This window comes from Peromyscus eremicus, chromosome 2, assembly GCF_949786415.1.
Source record: "Peromyscus eremicus chromosome 2, PerEre_H2_v1, whole genome shotgun sequence".
Taxonomy (NCBI): domain Eukaryota; kingdom Metazoa; phylum Chordata; class Mammalia; order Rodentia; family Cricetidae; genus Peromyscus; species Peromyscus eremicus.
Genome location: NC_081417.1, coordinates 117,259,179 through 117,274,756, shown reverse-complemented (window position 1 = coordinate 117,274,756; position 15,578 = coordinate 117,259,179). Strand labels below are relative to the sequence as shown.

Genomic DNA, 15,578 nt, shown 5'->3' with positions numbered 1-15,578 from the left:
TTCCAGCCACCCAGACCTTGTTTTCTGTCTCTGAGGAGCTGGGTTAGAGTGGCTTGATTTCTCCTGTGCTTTCTGTTTCTTTGGTCTGTTTTGTACGTTGTTTGTTGGAATATTTGTGTACTCCGGTTTTATTTTGTCCTTTGTCACTCTTTTTGTCTGTTGTATTTTATGAGGGTCTTCTGAGCTAACTGTTTATGCTTGGATTCTCCCTCATTTCTATTTTGGGGTGGGGGAAGCAAACCGCATATGCAGAAATAATGATTTACAGCAATCTTGGCATTCATACAGAGTAAAACAAAAACAAAAACAAAACAAAAAACCAAAAACCAGAACACTTGTGTCCCCCCAGTAAGGTTCCGAGACAGGGACATGAGGATACTTGCAGAAAAATGGTAGTTTATAGTATTTTAGGGCAGCAAGAATGAATAGTTCAGAAGTAAAAGGGAAGACATGGAGAGAGTGGTGTATGAAAGAGCAACAGGGTGTGGACTGCAAGTGTGAGGAGTAACAGAGAAAACACTACAGAAGAGCCTCAGGAAAAGAGAACAGACATTAAAGCCTGTCCAGGCACGATTTACACTAAAAGGAACTAAGAATGGAGATAAATGTGAATTAAAATAAAATAACAAAGAAAAATAAAAGGAGATAGGAAATCTATCACCAGCTCGTACTTCTTCCTAGGTGGGATGATGTGGCTGCCCCCACCCCTTTGACGGTTCTTCTCTGTAGCTGGCTCTGCAGTGGGGAGTGGGCTACTATCCTCAGAGATTCAAACAAGTTAGACACTCTCCCTTGCTGAGGCGGCTTCGATGCTGGACACAGCTTCCTGTTAGAATTTCCTAATGGGAGACGACAGCCATCCAATTACACCTCTTCCTGGTGTGCTGGGGGAGCCTACTTTCCATTCAGGGCATTCAGTGTTTAGGAGGGGGCATGGAGGGCATGGCTGGGCTTGTGTTTACCTCTGCTGCTGGGCATTCTCTTCCCTGGAGGATCCCAGCTTTTTCCCTGACCAATGACCCATATGTGTCAGCTGGACAAGACTGCCCTGTTCAGCACGGGTCTTGTGTTCCCATGCTGCTGCTCATTGTGACGGAGGTGGGGGTGCTGCTTTCCACACATTCTTCTGGCCAGTCAGCTGTGGTGCTTGTGGGAGAGTTCAGCTTTAGGTTCCCATTTCACACCTCTGATGGCGTTCCCGTAGTCAGTACAGCCTGGACTCTCTCAGCCATAGTGTATTTAGTTTGGGGCCATGACTTTGCTTCCTATCTATTCTCTCTTCAACTTGCTGTTCCTAGGTGGCTGAGCCAAGCAGGGACCAGCACCTTTTGGTGTCTGTTACTGACCCCAGGTGAGTAGCAGTGGTTCCATATGTGTGTCTGGGTGCTGGTTGGTGGCTGCTCCAGGTCGCTTCCTTTTTGGAGGATTCTGTGGATTTCATCACGTCTTGCTTCTTTCTATTCACTGCTTTGCTTTTCTTCAGTTCACACTCTCCAGCTGCCCTACCACTTCCTCTGTGTGTTTCTGATGTTCCTCTGTTCCTTCTCTTTCAGCAATAGACAGACTCTTCTTCTTTACTGGGTCACACAGAAGCAGCTTTTAATTTGCCCTTTTTGCATAAGGCCAGATTTATATAGCAGTTCATAAGAGAACCAATGCCTTGGACCTGTATTTCATTTTAATAAGTTTTTTTTTCCTTTTTTTAAGTGACAGATCCATGATAATGGATGAGTTCTATTTTAAACCTTGTCATTCGAAATGGATGCATGACCTCTAGTTTCAAAGGTTTGTTTCTTATAACTACTGCCATTTCTCTTTGACCCATTGTCTGGGTTACAGTCTTTCCTATCTCTGCCTTTTCTAGAGCAGGGCTCTGTTCTCAGCCTTGTTTCTTCATGGCCTTCAGCAAGTTACTAGCCCCACCCGGCACTGATTTCTCATCTCTAGAAGTGAGATATTGTTACTAACCTCATTGAATTATGTGAAAATGAAGAAGGATATCAGGGCAGCCAAATATTCCACCACTTAGCACAGACTTTCTCCCTTCCTCTATCAGCCACTGTAATGATGATCAAATCAGGAAGCTCTGGTTCTTAAACCCACACTCTCTGAGGAGGTTCAATCAGCTTAAGCTGATGCTGGCTGCAACTCTAGCAGGTTGCTTAGCAACCCTGCGCTGGTTGCAACAACCCTGGAAAAGGTTTGCATCAACAAGGTCTTGATGATTGCAGGCTGACATAGGCATTAGCTAAAGCAAACTGCCACAGCGCTCTGCTAACCCCTTTGTGTTTATGATTCCTTTTCCAAGAATGATACGTGATCCAATTAGAGAGCAGGGGTTCATAAGAAACAAAAGCTTCCCCAAGACAATGTGTCCTTTAACTATCACTGTTGGGGGAACCAGTTTATACTCAATTTGCTCTCCTGTAAGTAACTTGGCAATCAGATGAGAAGTTAAGGGAAGGCGCTTGGGATTCTGTAAAGCAATGCCTCATTAGAAGACCTCAGAGAAACACTGGGCATCTGAGGCAAAGCCATGAGGAATAACTTATTTTCATAGACTTGGCAATGGGAAAGAAGTGCTTTGGCTACATGCAAATTAGCCTAGCCTGCCCTGAGGCTCATTTAGCCTCTCCTGCCCCCACCCCCTCTCTGTGCACAGGAGAGAGTTTTTAGAAAGTTTTTAGCCTTTTTCAGACATCCCAAATCCCTGGGACAGCTATGGAGAGGGCTTGGCTTCTGCTGTGATGGTCCTCTGAGACAAGACACTTCCGACAGTGTCCCACATAACACATGGCACAATGTAGGTGTTGGCAGATGTGGCTGACGGCCTCAGCAGTTCAGTGTCTGGCCGTCTAGGGCACGTGGATTTCACCTAGTTGAAAGCTCATTGTCACAGGCGAGGAAACTGAGGCCACGTACAGGACTACATGATTTCCAAGGTCTTAAGACTCTTGGCTGAACCAGAGCAAGAACACAAGTATTCAAAAGAGAGTAAGGCATTTATTTTGTGGTTAATATTTAGAAAATGGTAAATTTATCAAGAAGCAATGTAAATTATTTGATCCTCAGAAAAATATTCCTAACTTAATCATTTAGAAACCACTCCAGGACTACCAGTAAATATAATTTCCAGGAAGTATTTACCAAAAGAAGAAGCGCAAAATATGAAGAGACTTAACACCTAGCATCTAGACAAAAAGATAATCTTTCTCAGTTCGTCGCATCTTTGGCTTACAGCATTTTAAGGGTTCAAGGTGACCCACTGGCAAGGATAGAAGGCCCTCAGCTTACAATCTAAGGCCTTTCCTATCTCACCTCATCTACTTACCATCCTTGCCTCTTATCACCACTCTTACCAGTAGCTCTGGACAGGTATGCTCTCTGTCCATTTGCTCTGTCTTAAATGCCTGCCAGATTTCCCGCCTCTCTGCTTTTCCTTTTATTATTTCATCTGGGTGAAAGACATTCTGTCATCCTTTAGAAGGCTGGACCCCAGGCCCTCCTGCCATGAAGCATCAGGCCACATGTGCACTTTCTTACTTTCAACTTTCTATGAAATTTCATTTTAGTTGCTCGTGCGGGACTCATCCCTACCAGTCTGTACCAATCAGAATAGAAACAGCTGACACCCACTAAATGTGAAGGAGCCCATTAGGCGCTTTACATGTTGCCTCATTTAGCTGTAGGAAAGACTTTAATTTCTATAATTCTTTATTGATTGAATTATATATTCTCGGATACTAAGTGTCCTATGATAAGATTTAATATTTAGTTAAAATGAAAATAAAAACTAATTATTTTCAACTCTGCATACACAATTGTAATTTTCCTGATTGTTCTCTTTCAGGCATGCCGGGTGAAGAAGGATCCTACTGGATTCCATTCTGATACAGGGCAGGCCATTGCAGACCTGCACTTTCATCCCTTCATAGCCACTGTAGCTACTGGCTGGCTGGTGCTCTCCTTACACTGTGCTAGGACTGAGATTGTATATTCTTGGCCAGCAAACTTCATGTATGATCTCACTTGTTCAGCTTGAAAATGCATTGAAGTTTTTTGTCAGGGTCAGCTTATGAATGAGCATTCAGTATGGTTAAATAAGAACACAGTGGCATGAACATGTTACGTTACTAACACTCTCCAGGGTCTACTGAGGCACACAGGGAATTCACATTTTTGGGTATGATCGCTCAAAGCATCCCCATGATTGTTTTTGGCATTGATTTTTTACTGAGGTTCCTGTCTGTTCTTTACAGTTCTACATGCCCAATCTTGGGATCTCAAGTAAGAGCTTTGGGTGGCATCTAGGGCATGTTTGTGGGTTGGGCTAGAGCGAATCTGCCTGCACATGTATTGTGTTATCCTCTTGGGTCAAGTCATACAGGTAACTCGAGAAGTGTAACTGAGTGTTTTTAACCTCTACAAATGTAATAACCACATTTTCTGCCTCTCTGCGTGGAAGTAACAGATTAGACATAAGGTAGTAAAAAAGTACATGATTAAAAAAAAAAAACTGAACACGTGATGAAAAGTCTCTATCTTTTAAAAAGACAAATCCAAGAAGTATTTGTGCTGAATAATGACAGTTGACCCAGAAATGGAGAAAGCACAGCCAGCCAGACACATGCTATCAAAAGAGACTTTGTGGCATGTGTCTGTCTATGATTAGCCACAGCAGGGTCTCAGAGCAAAGCTCGCCCGCAGAGGCAAATTGTAGAGTACATACGTAGAGTCAGTGTCCTTTTCTTTCTTCCGTATTCCAAAGGCCTTCCGAGTGCGTTTTTTCAGTCCTGTGGGAAAACAGCAAAGGGTCAGAAAACAACCAGAAGCACAGGTGAATGTGTCCTGGAAGGTGCAGCCAGGCCCGGTGAACTCTACCATGCACACTGCTCCAGAGACAGAGGCTGGGGGACTTCAAATCAGTGCCCCTTCTTTGCTACAGAGTGAATTCAGGATCAGTTTGGGCAACTCCGTGAGACTCTGTCTCAAAGATTTTTTTTTTTAAGAAAACAAAAAGTAAAGAAAAAAAATGACTAGGGATATTAGGGATATGGCTCAGTGGTCGAGCACCTGCCTAGCACAGACCGTGCCCTAGAGCACTGGTTCTCAATCTTCCTAATGCTGTGACCCTTTAATACAGTTCCTCATGGTGTGGTGACCCCCAACCATAAAACTCTTTTCATTGCTACTTCATGACTGTCATTTTGCTACTGCTATGAATCGTAATGTAAATAGCTGTGCTTTCTGATGGTCTTAGGTGTCACCTATGAAAGGGTCATTTGACCCCCAAGGAGTCTCGACCCATAGGGGTTCAATCACCAGTTCTGAAAAGAAAAGTTGCTATATAGCTGTTCAATTTGTATGTTCAGAAAACAGTGTCAGCATATGTGTGTGCATGTGAATATGTGAAGATGATTCATTACTGGAGTTTCAACAGGTGTTTATGAGGGCCTCAGCAGGGGAAGTTCTTAGACTCATAAGCGACATAAGGATGCCGTAACTGGGAAGGATCACAGGCTTTTCTTAGATTACTGTTATTCATCAGGAAGATCAAGACTTTGCCAAGAAACTGAATCACAGATTTAGAATAGCCATTTCCAGGGTGGATCTGTACTTGAGACTGGATAATCCTAAATCGTGGAGAAGATGAACCATACTAGAAGAGCTATGCACACCCCTCTCCCCATTTCTCGCCCTGCATTCCCATCTCATCTTTAACATCATGGCTAGGTTAGAATATTAACTATTCTCTGAGCACACTGCAACACTGGTATCCCAGCAGCTCTTCCTCAGGATCTTCATCTCTGGTTGAAACTCACTGCTTATTTTGCCAACACTCAAAATTTCAATTCACCCTTGAAGGTAGGGCCCCAATGCCACACGCTGATAGGACCTATCCATCTTACTGATGCTCTTATATATATGAATACGTCAGTGGTGCCACTCATCAGCATTTTCAGATTCTCTGATGACTGTGAGCCTTCCTAGCCTAGAGGCCAGGGCTGCCCAGTCCTGCCTACCCATTTTGCAGATGTATCAGACAACATTTGCTGATTAAAGTTAGGTTCCAAGAAAGTACCATTCAGGCAAAAGTGGGGCAAGAAGACCCCTTCCATGCTTATGAACCAAGCCAAGTTTGGGTCTTCCATTCTTACTCCATCAAGGACCTGTTGAGACCTCCCATCTCCTATATGTTCCACAGGTGTACACATGGCTGGGCTTTCTGATGTTAGCAAGTGCTGTTTCACCATAGAAGAGGCCTGTGTAATCAGAACTGTGGGGAAAGCTGTACTGAGAGATAGGAACTAAAAACCAACCTGATATCGCTGGGCAGGTAGCTTATCCCTATTATCTTAGCAGTTGGGAGGCTGAGACAGGGGGATTGGTGAAAGTTTGAAGCCAGCCTGGATTGCAGAGTGAGGCCCTCTCTCAAAAACAAAAACAAAACAAAACAAAAAACCCAACCAACCAACCAAACAAAAATATGGTCACTGATACTGCAGGATTTGTTTGGCAGGAAGTACAACCAGAAAAATAGACGAAATCAGGCATTTGCTATCGTCTTTCTCAAGGCCTGTGAGTCAGCCGAGACTCTGAGTCACTCATTAGCTGTCTCTAAGGATACTACTCAAATATAGTTTCCAAAATGTCTTTGTGCAGCTCGATTTTGCATTTAATATTCATTCTATTTAAGATGTTTAGATCTTTAAAATGTCAATGCTCTTTTTAAAAACCATTTCCCACACAAAACTATTCTCCATTACTCTTCACATAATAAGTTTATAGGGGAACTGGCTGACATTTAAAACTATTCATAATATTTAGGAATGCTTGCCCCCACCCCATTCCATTTTCAATTCTCTTTGTTACAATCTCTCTCTCTCTCATCTCTGTTCTGTCTTATTTCCCCCTAGGGACAAATGCCATAGTTACATAATCATCATTTTCTTCTTACCATTTACCCCAGGTTTCAGCTTCTTGCTGCTTCCAATTTAGCTTTAGGTTCATGATGATCGCTGTACTCATGAATCACTCCTGATGACTTTAGGGGCACATCACAAAACTGTTACTAACTTGTATTTTCAAGTTCTGTATTCTGCTAACTCTACCTATAAGAGACAGCATGTCCTCCCAAACAGACCAGGAAGTATCCACAACTTTCTGATTTCAGGTAAATCCTGTATTAGCAACAGGACCGTCATGCCCTGGACTAACATATTTGGGCAACAGCCAATGTGAAGTAGATCGTGAATGTCCTGAGGTATCTATTTTCCAGGAAAAAGTACACCGGCCCAGAGTCAGGGGACACAGAGTCCATCCCAGCATTGTTTCTGGCTGCAGACCTTGCTGTTGCTTCTGCCCTTTGGGTTTCAGACAGTTTATAACAAGCAACAAGAATAAGAGCAGGAATCACACAATCATAAAATCCTATGCCAACCTAGAGCTTTGGTGTCGCTGAACGTCACGTTTCTAACACACAGAATACCTGTACACACGGAATATAAAAAGGAACACACAAATACGTGACATTTCAGAAAAAAGTCACATTGTTAAATAAGCATTGAAAAGAGGGCCCCTGTGTGACAAATGGAGACTTGAGAAGATGGGGAATGTGCAAAGAAAACTCTGATTAAAGCAACAAAAACATAAAATGTAAGTTATTTATATTTTAATGGATATATATTTTTTAAGATCCAAGCAGAAATAATCATATTACCCCTGCTAAACATGAGGTACAGTCAGTCATGCCTTTTGAGAACTTACCAAAAAATATTTTGGAAAAGTCTCCTAGCAGAAAGAAATCAGTGAGATAGCTTGGTGGATAGAGGCATTTGCCTGGCACCCTGAGTCCCATGCCCAGAGCCCATGTTAAGGTTGAAGAAGAGAGCTGACTACACACCCACTCCCCCACCCCTACCCCAGCCCCCTCCCAATCCTAGAAGGGAGAAATGATTCTCAAGGATATCATCAGAATATCAAGGAAGACATTTTGTGTCAGCTCAAGAAACGCTGGGGCCAGCAAGATGGCTCAGAGGGTAAAGAAGCTTGCCGCCAATCCTCACAACCTGGGACACACACGGTGGAAGGAAAGGACCAGCTCCCACAAGCTGTCCTCTGACCCCCACACATGGCCTTTGGAATTCATGTACCCCAACCCATAATCATAAAAATGAATAAATAAATGTGAAAAATTTAAAAGGAAATTCCAATTCTGACTTCATAATGCCATAACAGTTCTAAAGTCAATTTCTAACTAGGACTGTTTTGGGTGTAGAGCATAGATTTGGGTTAACTATTCTTTATTAAGAAAAGGAAAGCAAAAAAGTTTGGCTTTATTTTAAAGAAATGCCCCTCTCCAAATGCTGAGGTCCACAGCAAGAGGATTTCCAGCTGTGAAGATTCAGGGTGAGAAGAGTTCTTTTATGAGCTGTGGAATTCAGGCCACCTTTATGGGCAGCCCCAGAACTGTTGTCTTGGCTGAGTTGTGGGGAACTGGCCTGTGCCCCTCTATGTAACTTATGTCCCAATAGCTTCCTTTGGTGTCTTGAGACAAGCCAGTCAGTTTTGAAGGAAAACATTTAAAGAAGACACACCCCTTCTTCCCTGCCACACACCCCCACAAGACAGGGTTTCTCTATGTAACAGCCTTGGCTATCTTGGAACTCAATTTGTAGACCAAGCTGGCCTTGAACTCACAGAGATCTACCTGCCTCTGTCTCCTGAGTGCTGGGATTAAAGGTGTGCACCACTATGTGTAGCTAGAGTTTTCTTGCCTGGCCCACAGTCAGGGCAAATCTCTCTCACCTGCCAGTCCCACAGCCTCAGACCCAACCAAGTAAACACAGAGACTTATATTGGTTACAAACTGTATGGCCGTGGCAGGCTTCTTGCTAACTGTTCTTACAGCTTAAATTAATCCATTTCCATTAATCTATACCTTGCCACATGGCTCGTGGCTTACCGGCATCTTCACATGCTGTTTCTCATCATGGCGGCTGGCAGTGTCTCTCTGACTCAGCCTTCCACTTCCCAGCTTTATTCTCTTCCTTGTCCCGCCTACACTTCCTGCCTAGCCAACGGCCAATCAGTGTTTTATTGACCAATCAGCAACACATTTGCCATACAGAACATCCCACAGCAACTATGCCTGGCTAAAAATAGACCTTTAAAAAGAGGTTAGAAAGCTTATCTCAATTTAGACAATTCTGAGTATGATAGTGAACAGTTAAACAGAGCAATGGATATAGAATTTGATGGTGCTGGTCCAAAAGCCCAGGGCAAGAAGGAGTTCCATCATTAAAATACTAAGCGACACTGTCACTGTGGGCCTTTCTGAAGGCTGGGTACCAGCTGCATATGATGTCTCTTTAAAATGTTTTACATGGCGTGTATGTGTGTATACACGCATGTGAGCTTGTGCATAATTGTACACACAAGTGTATGGGCGCATGTGCCATAAGTGTACATGCAGAGGTCAGAGGAGGCTATCAAGTGTCTCCTTCTATGGCCTTCTACTTCACTGTCTTGAGACAGGGTCTCTCACTGAACTGGAAGCTTGCCATCTCAGCAAGGAAGACTGGCCATTGAGCTCCCAGTTACCTATTTGTCATTACTTCCCAATGCTGGGCTTACAGACATACTTGCTCTTTACATGGGTGCTGGGGATTTGAACTTAAGTCCTCATGCTGGTATAGTGAACATTCTTAGCACTGAGCCATTTTACTAGCCCATCTTACAAACTTGGTGAAAATGTAGTTGGCTTTTCCTCTTCAGGTAACGAGTCTGAGGGTTGGCTTGAGTAATGTTGCAGGAGATAAATCCCAAATCTACAGATGGAAGTGCAGCGCTGACTCATGGGCTCTGAATGAACATCAGTTCTCCTACCTAGGTGTGCCTAGAGACACTGCATTTCTATAAAAGCCTTTAACCCCTAAAGATATGTCTCATTATTTAGTTTATATAATTCTGTAAGTAAAATGGAGATGAACAGGTGAAAATGTCATATATCCACACAATAGAATATTATTCAGCTCTGAAAAGGAATTAAGGCTGAAACATGATATAACATAAATAAACCTTAAAAACATTGTGATAGCTAAAAGCAGATGAACATAGAATGTCACCCATTATACAACTGATATAACGTAAATAAACCTTAAAAACATTGTGATAGCTAAAAGCAGATGAACATAGAATGTCACCTACTATACAACTTTATAGGACATATCCCGCAAAGGCAAATCCATCAATGTAGAAATCAGAGTAGATGTTGATGGGGCAAGGTGGAAGGAGGAATGGGGGCAGCTGAATGACAGAGACTCTCTTTTAGATGATGGAAAATTCTGAATGTGGATAGTAGTGTTTGTTCTAAGAGATTGAATATGTATGAAATGTGATAAGTTATATATGCTAAAATGACCCAAGTGGAAAACTGTATGTTATGTGCATTTTAGCTCAAAAGAAAAAAAATGGAAGAGTTCAAGCCAGGCTATTTTGCAGTGAGAGAGAAAAAAAAAGTGAAAGAAACAAGATAGATAGTCTCAGAAGTTTGAGACCTGAATAGCTACATATGCCAATCAACACAATATCATACATTTGTTTAAAACGTTTTGAGATAATTTTTGGTGATTTAAAAAAAATTAATTGTTATTCTCCTCTGTAGATAACAATGTTGTGCTGTGATGTCAAAAGGGACATAACAGGAAGCAGTTACAAATTTGTGACCTCCACTATGAAGAAAGGCGTTTCCATGAGAATTTGCCAAGAACACACACTTTCCTCCATCAGGTATATATGAAGCTTCCAGAAACACTTTATTCTATTGCTTGCTCCTTTGATCTGGTCTCAGAAGCCCAGAAGGTAAATACCATGGTATTAGCACTCCATGTGGGGTGTTGATTCTCCTTGGTGAAGGACAGGGCAGGCTTAAAGCCATTTGCTCAACTGTCTTAAAGAAGAGGCATATCTACAGAACTGAGAGGATAGCAGTGATGGATGAAGGAAGTGAGAGACCAGAATCTTGAAACATGCTCACATGTTCTGTTCTCAGATTCCATCTGGGTTGCCATGTTACAGGAAACTTTGGGAAAGCCCCATGTTGGATGCTATATATTATTGGGGAAACTGGGGTTCCCTTTCATAAGTTCCTAGTTTATTAATAAAAGAATTTAAAAAAATGGACCCAGAAGGAAGTTTGGGGGCAATTTTAGTAGTTTAAGAAAAACAACAGGGAATGGAGATCAGTCAGCAAGTAGACACATGACAAAAAAGCAGCCATGTGGCATGGCAGAAAGTGAAGAGCACTGTTAACTTCAGAAAAGAGAAAGCCCACTGTCCAAGAAAGCATGCTGATCAATATTGAAAAGAAAAAGAAGACATACTTTCTGAGTATCTCTGAAAGGAGGCAGGATTAGCAGAGCTATAGAGAGGCAGCTCAGGAAGCAATGGTATGGCAGCAGTTTCTGGGACGCTCAAGTATATTATCTCATTAGATAATTATTCTTCCCTATCTCCTTCTCACTAATTCAGGTGAATCAGATTCAGGGGTGGTCTTCTGGAGAGGTGATAGGCACAGCTGAAGTAACTTTAAAAAATATTATCTGATGATTTCACATATGAATGCTTTCCAAGACTATTGTAACAGTGTGGCCAAGAATCTTGGTTTTGTCTGAGTTTAGGTCCCTATAGGGCAAGGGAACACCTTAGGCTGCAGGTGACAGCGTGGAGTTGTGCTTCTGTCTGTCACCACTGATGTGTGTGTGTATGTGTGTGTGTGTGTGTGTGTGTGCGCGCGTGTGTGTGTGTGTGTGTGTGTGTGTGTGTGTGTGTGAATTTCATAACCTATGACCTTGATACCAGTAATAACGAAAATCCTATACAAACTATAGAAGAAAAATATATGCTAGCAAAACATCAGAAATGAATGTTGTTTGACATAATACTAAACATTCTAGCCAGCAGCACTAGACAGAAAAAACAACATTCCACTCTGAACTTGCATTCATTCTGAGTCCAAACTTTGTAGTTGCCACTTTCTAGCACTGTTCCCACACAGATACAGGTGTTGTCACTATTGATGATCACATTCAGAGGAAGAAAAGAAAGCAAAGCATTCTGGCATTGTTAAGCCTGCAGGTCCCTGGCCAAAATAGAGGGTGCTAGTGAGACAGGGCAAGACAGTGCAGAAGTTTCTTCATCTTGTATTACTGAAGCCATTTTAGGTTTAACTAAAATTTGGTCTTGATGGAAAATCCAATGGGAAATTACCCAACTCTATTCTGGGAGCCTGAGATCAAGATGCCCCAGCTAACTTAGCCTCTGTTGTGCAAACCATCTCCTCCAGCTAATTGCTTATCTTAGCTTCTGTTAAACTGCTTCCTTGCTCAAAACTCTTTCTTGCAGCTGCTGAGCAAGATAACCAGGATGTTTTTTTGCCTTCAAAAACCCCATATCCTAAACACTTAGATCCTGAATACCTGAGTGTAGTCCTAGCCAGCTGAAATAAAGACTTTCAATTGGCAAAAGCAAACACACAAACAAACAACAACAAAAAAGAAGAAGCATTTCAAGCTGCAAGGAAGCATGTGACAGTGACATCTATGGAAAGGATTACTACTATAGGTAGAAAGCCCCGGCTTCACTTCTGCGTGATATCTGTGACCTGTGTGGTGATGTATACTTTTTTGTGACAAGCTAGAAACTGATCTGAATCAACATTTTCACTATAATAAAAATCGTGGTTTTTTTTTTTTTTAAAGTATTGATGCAAATTCCCACATCTGCATGTTTGGGAAAACATTTCTTGGCATTTTGTAGTACTCCATACATGGTAAAAGTTTCAACCTATTTTGTATGGGTTGTGGACATGGCTCAGTGGATAAAGCCCTTGCTTTGCAGTTGTGAGGAGTCTGAATCACTGGAACCCACGGAAAGCCAGATGCTGTGGTGTTCATCTAGGAGGTGGAGACAGGTGGGTCCATGGAAGCTGTGGGGCCATGAAGCTGCAAAGGCCTTGTAACCCATCTTTACCAGTGACTTCTAAAATGGTCAAAGGATCCAATCCTTCCATTCATTTATTCTATTATCACAAGGAAATCTGGAATGGAGCAATAACAAAGCAACCACCACCAGCCCAGCTCCTGTTTGATATCCTGTACCTGGGACACAGCCTGGGTCCTCCTTCCTATCATCTGTGTCCTGCAAGCAGAGTCTCTGGCTGAGAGTTCCTGCTATCATCCGTTTGGGATGGGGGCTTAGTCACGGTGTGAGCTGTGTTCACAGCAGTCTCACTACTAATTTGATCTCAAATTCCTGGTCCCTTGCCTTTGCAGACAAGGTGGGATGCTCTGCTAATGCTATCAAGACTGCCGTCAGCCCTTCCTCCTGAGGTGGGATCCGACAACTCGGCCACGAAGCTGTCTGACTGTGCCACACCTGTCCCTTCCTGATATTTTGTTGCATCCTGGGATGATTCTTCAGGAGCTCTTGTTTCTGCCGCTCCTTCTGCTTGTTGCCCTGATCTGTGTGGCACCAAACCTTCCTTCCAGTGCTCAGCTTTGCAGGCTCCTTTGCCCTCTAGACCTTGAGGCTGTTCAGCTCCATTCATGTGTGTGAAGGTCAGCTTCATTGTGCCTGCGGGTCTTCCCTCTGTTTTCTAGCCCACACTTAACCTGCTTCGCCTGGTTTGAGGTTCATTTCACCACTACTGTTGAGACAGAATGGTTTTTTCTACCTCTGGGTCAAGATCTTGCGTGGCCTCTGTTTCTTCGTGCGGCCACACTTGTCTTCCACACACCGTTTTCCTACATCAAAGACTCACTGGGACTTGACTCTCCATCTCATGCCTGTTCACTGCCAGGCAGTGCTCTTGGATCACGATGAAGCCCCAATTACCTAACTGGGGGCCACAGTGCTGTTTTTGTGTCTTTTTTGTAGAGTTTTAAGAAATGCTGATCAGAACGATACGTAATCTGAAGAGTTACTGAGACTATCTTGACCGTTTTCATGGTCGCACAGAGACATTCCCCCTACAGGATGTACCGTTAAGATTCAGACACCATGAAGTGAGAAGACATTCTAGCTGTTTCCCTTGTCTCACAGGAGTCCCTGTAGCTCTTGGGCCAGCCATTTGCTGATCTGTCATATAGTTACATCATATACTGAGCTACACTGTCCATTGGTATCTGCATCATGTTCAACGTTGGTATGTTTCTGCATCTCCAGAGTCCTATGTAAGCTGCTTCTTCAAACCTTTTTTCCATACATAACAGATGTTCTCCTCATTAGAGACACATTGTGATGTTGCTCTTCATCTTGCTCTTGTTCAGTCGAGATGCCCTGAATGATTGGCTGTCAAAGCCTTTCTGCTGTGAGGATTAGTCATGACTAACTTGGCGTCATCTAAGCCAGGTAACATATATTCTCTAGTGTCGTTCTAAAGATTATACTAACTATATGCAAACAATTAACATTGCCTGAAGGTTTATTCTTTGCATAAGCCCCAGGTAGTGGCTCTTCAAGAGGGTTGGATCTTGTAGCCTGAAGGGTCTTTTCCTCAGGCTCCACAACAGGTGCAGGCAGGAGTCACTCTGAAACTTGCTCTGCCCAGCCTGGGTGGAAGGGACGACGCTGTGTGTCTTGCAGTGGGTGCACTGCCATGACGACCAGCATTTGCACCATCCACATGTCAGGTGTCAGGAATCAATTCCTACTCTCTCCCCAGACTACCTACCAAAGCCAGAGATCAAGTCCCCTCCTTCACCCTTAAAGACATTCCTTATGATAGGTTACAGGTTAAAAGCAAGTAAGTCCTTTAGATACTTTGTAAAAACTGAAGTTGAAATACAAATTATTGTGCTGATTGGTGTTTTCTCTGAAGCACCTGTTAGCTAATTAAAAAAACAAACAAACAATCTGAACAACACAAAACATATGAGAACTTTCTGGCTTTAAGAATATACATCAGGGGAGTTAATAAAGTGAGGACCTGAGTTCAATCTCCAGAACCCATGCGGGGGACCCCCATCTTCCAAAAAACAAACCGAAAACAAATAACAAGGAAAACAAAACAAGCCAGCCAGGCATGCACTTGGGACCCTAGTTCAGGAGGTGAAGATGGGTGGATCCTTGGGGCTTGCTGGAGAGAGAATCTAAGAACTGTGTTGTTGGCTTTTCATCTCTGAGTCTTCCTCACCTGGATGTGAGGCATGGATAGAAATCCAACAAGAAGGAACTTCTTTGCTTTGGTCCAAATGCTAGAAGGTAGCAATCATAGTCATGCCCATCACATGCCCTGGGATGTTAGAAGAAATCAGACTGGGCAGGTCACCATGCAGCAGCAGCCAAATTGCATTCTATAGCCCCCTCTGCCAGACTGAGTCTTGGTTCCTCTTATCCTTGGAATACCTTTCTCTAAGCCTTTACAACTATTCTTGCCTTCTTACCAAAAGGAATGTTCCCTCCAATGTGTTTTTTTTTTTAAATTTAAAGACTTCTAGGAAAATTGAGCTGTGCATTCATTGAAAATAAAGACTATATTTTGCATGTTGAAATCTTTGTATGTTTCCCAGTAAACA

At 42.8% G+C, this 15,578-nt stretch overlaps 1 protein-coding gene across 1 annotated transcript in view; it reads right to left on the bottom strand.

Moving 5' to 3' along the window:
• The window catches only part of Sgip1 (SH3GL interacting endocytic adaptor 1), a 205,400-nt gene that overhangs the window by 94,213 nt on the left and 95,609 nt on the right, over positions 1 to 15,578 (bottom strand). Inside the window, exon 3 of the mRNA XM_059254587.1 lies at positions 4,730 to 4,793. Coding sequence (XP_059110570.1) covers positions 4,730 to 4,793 — 64 coding nt within the window. The remainder of the gene's footprint in view (positions 1 to 4,729; positions 4,794 to 15,578) is intronic.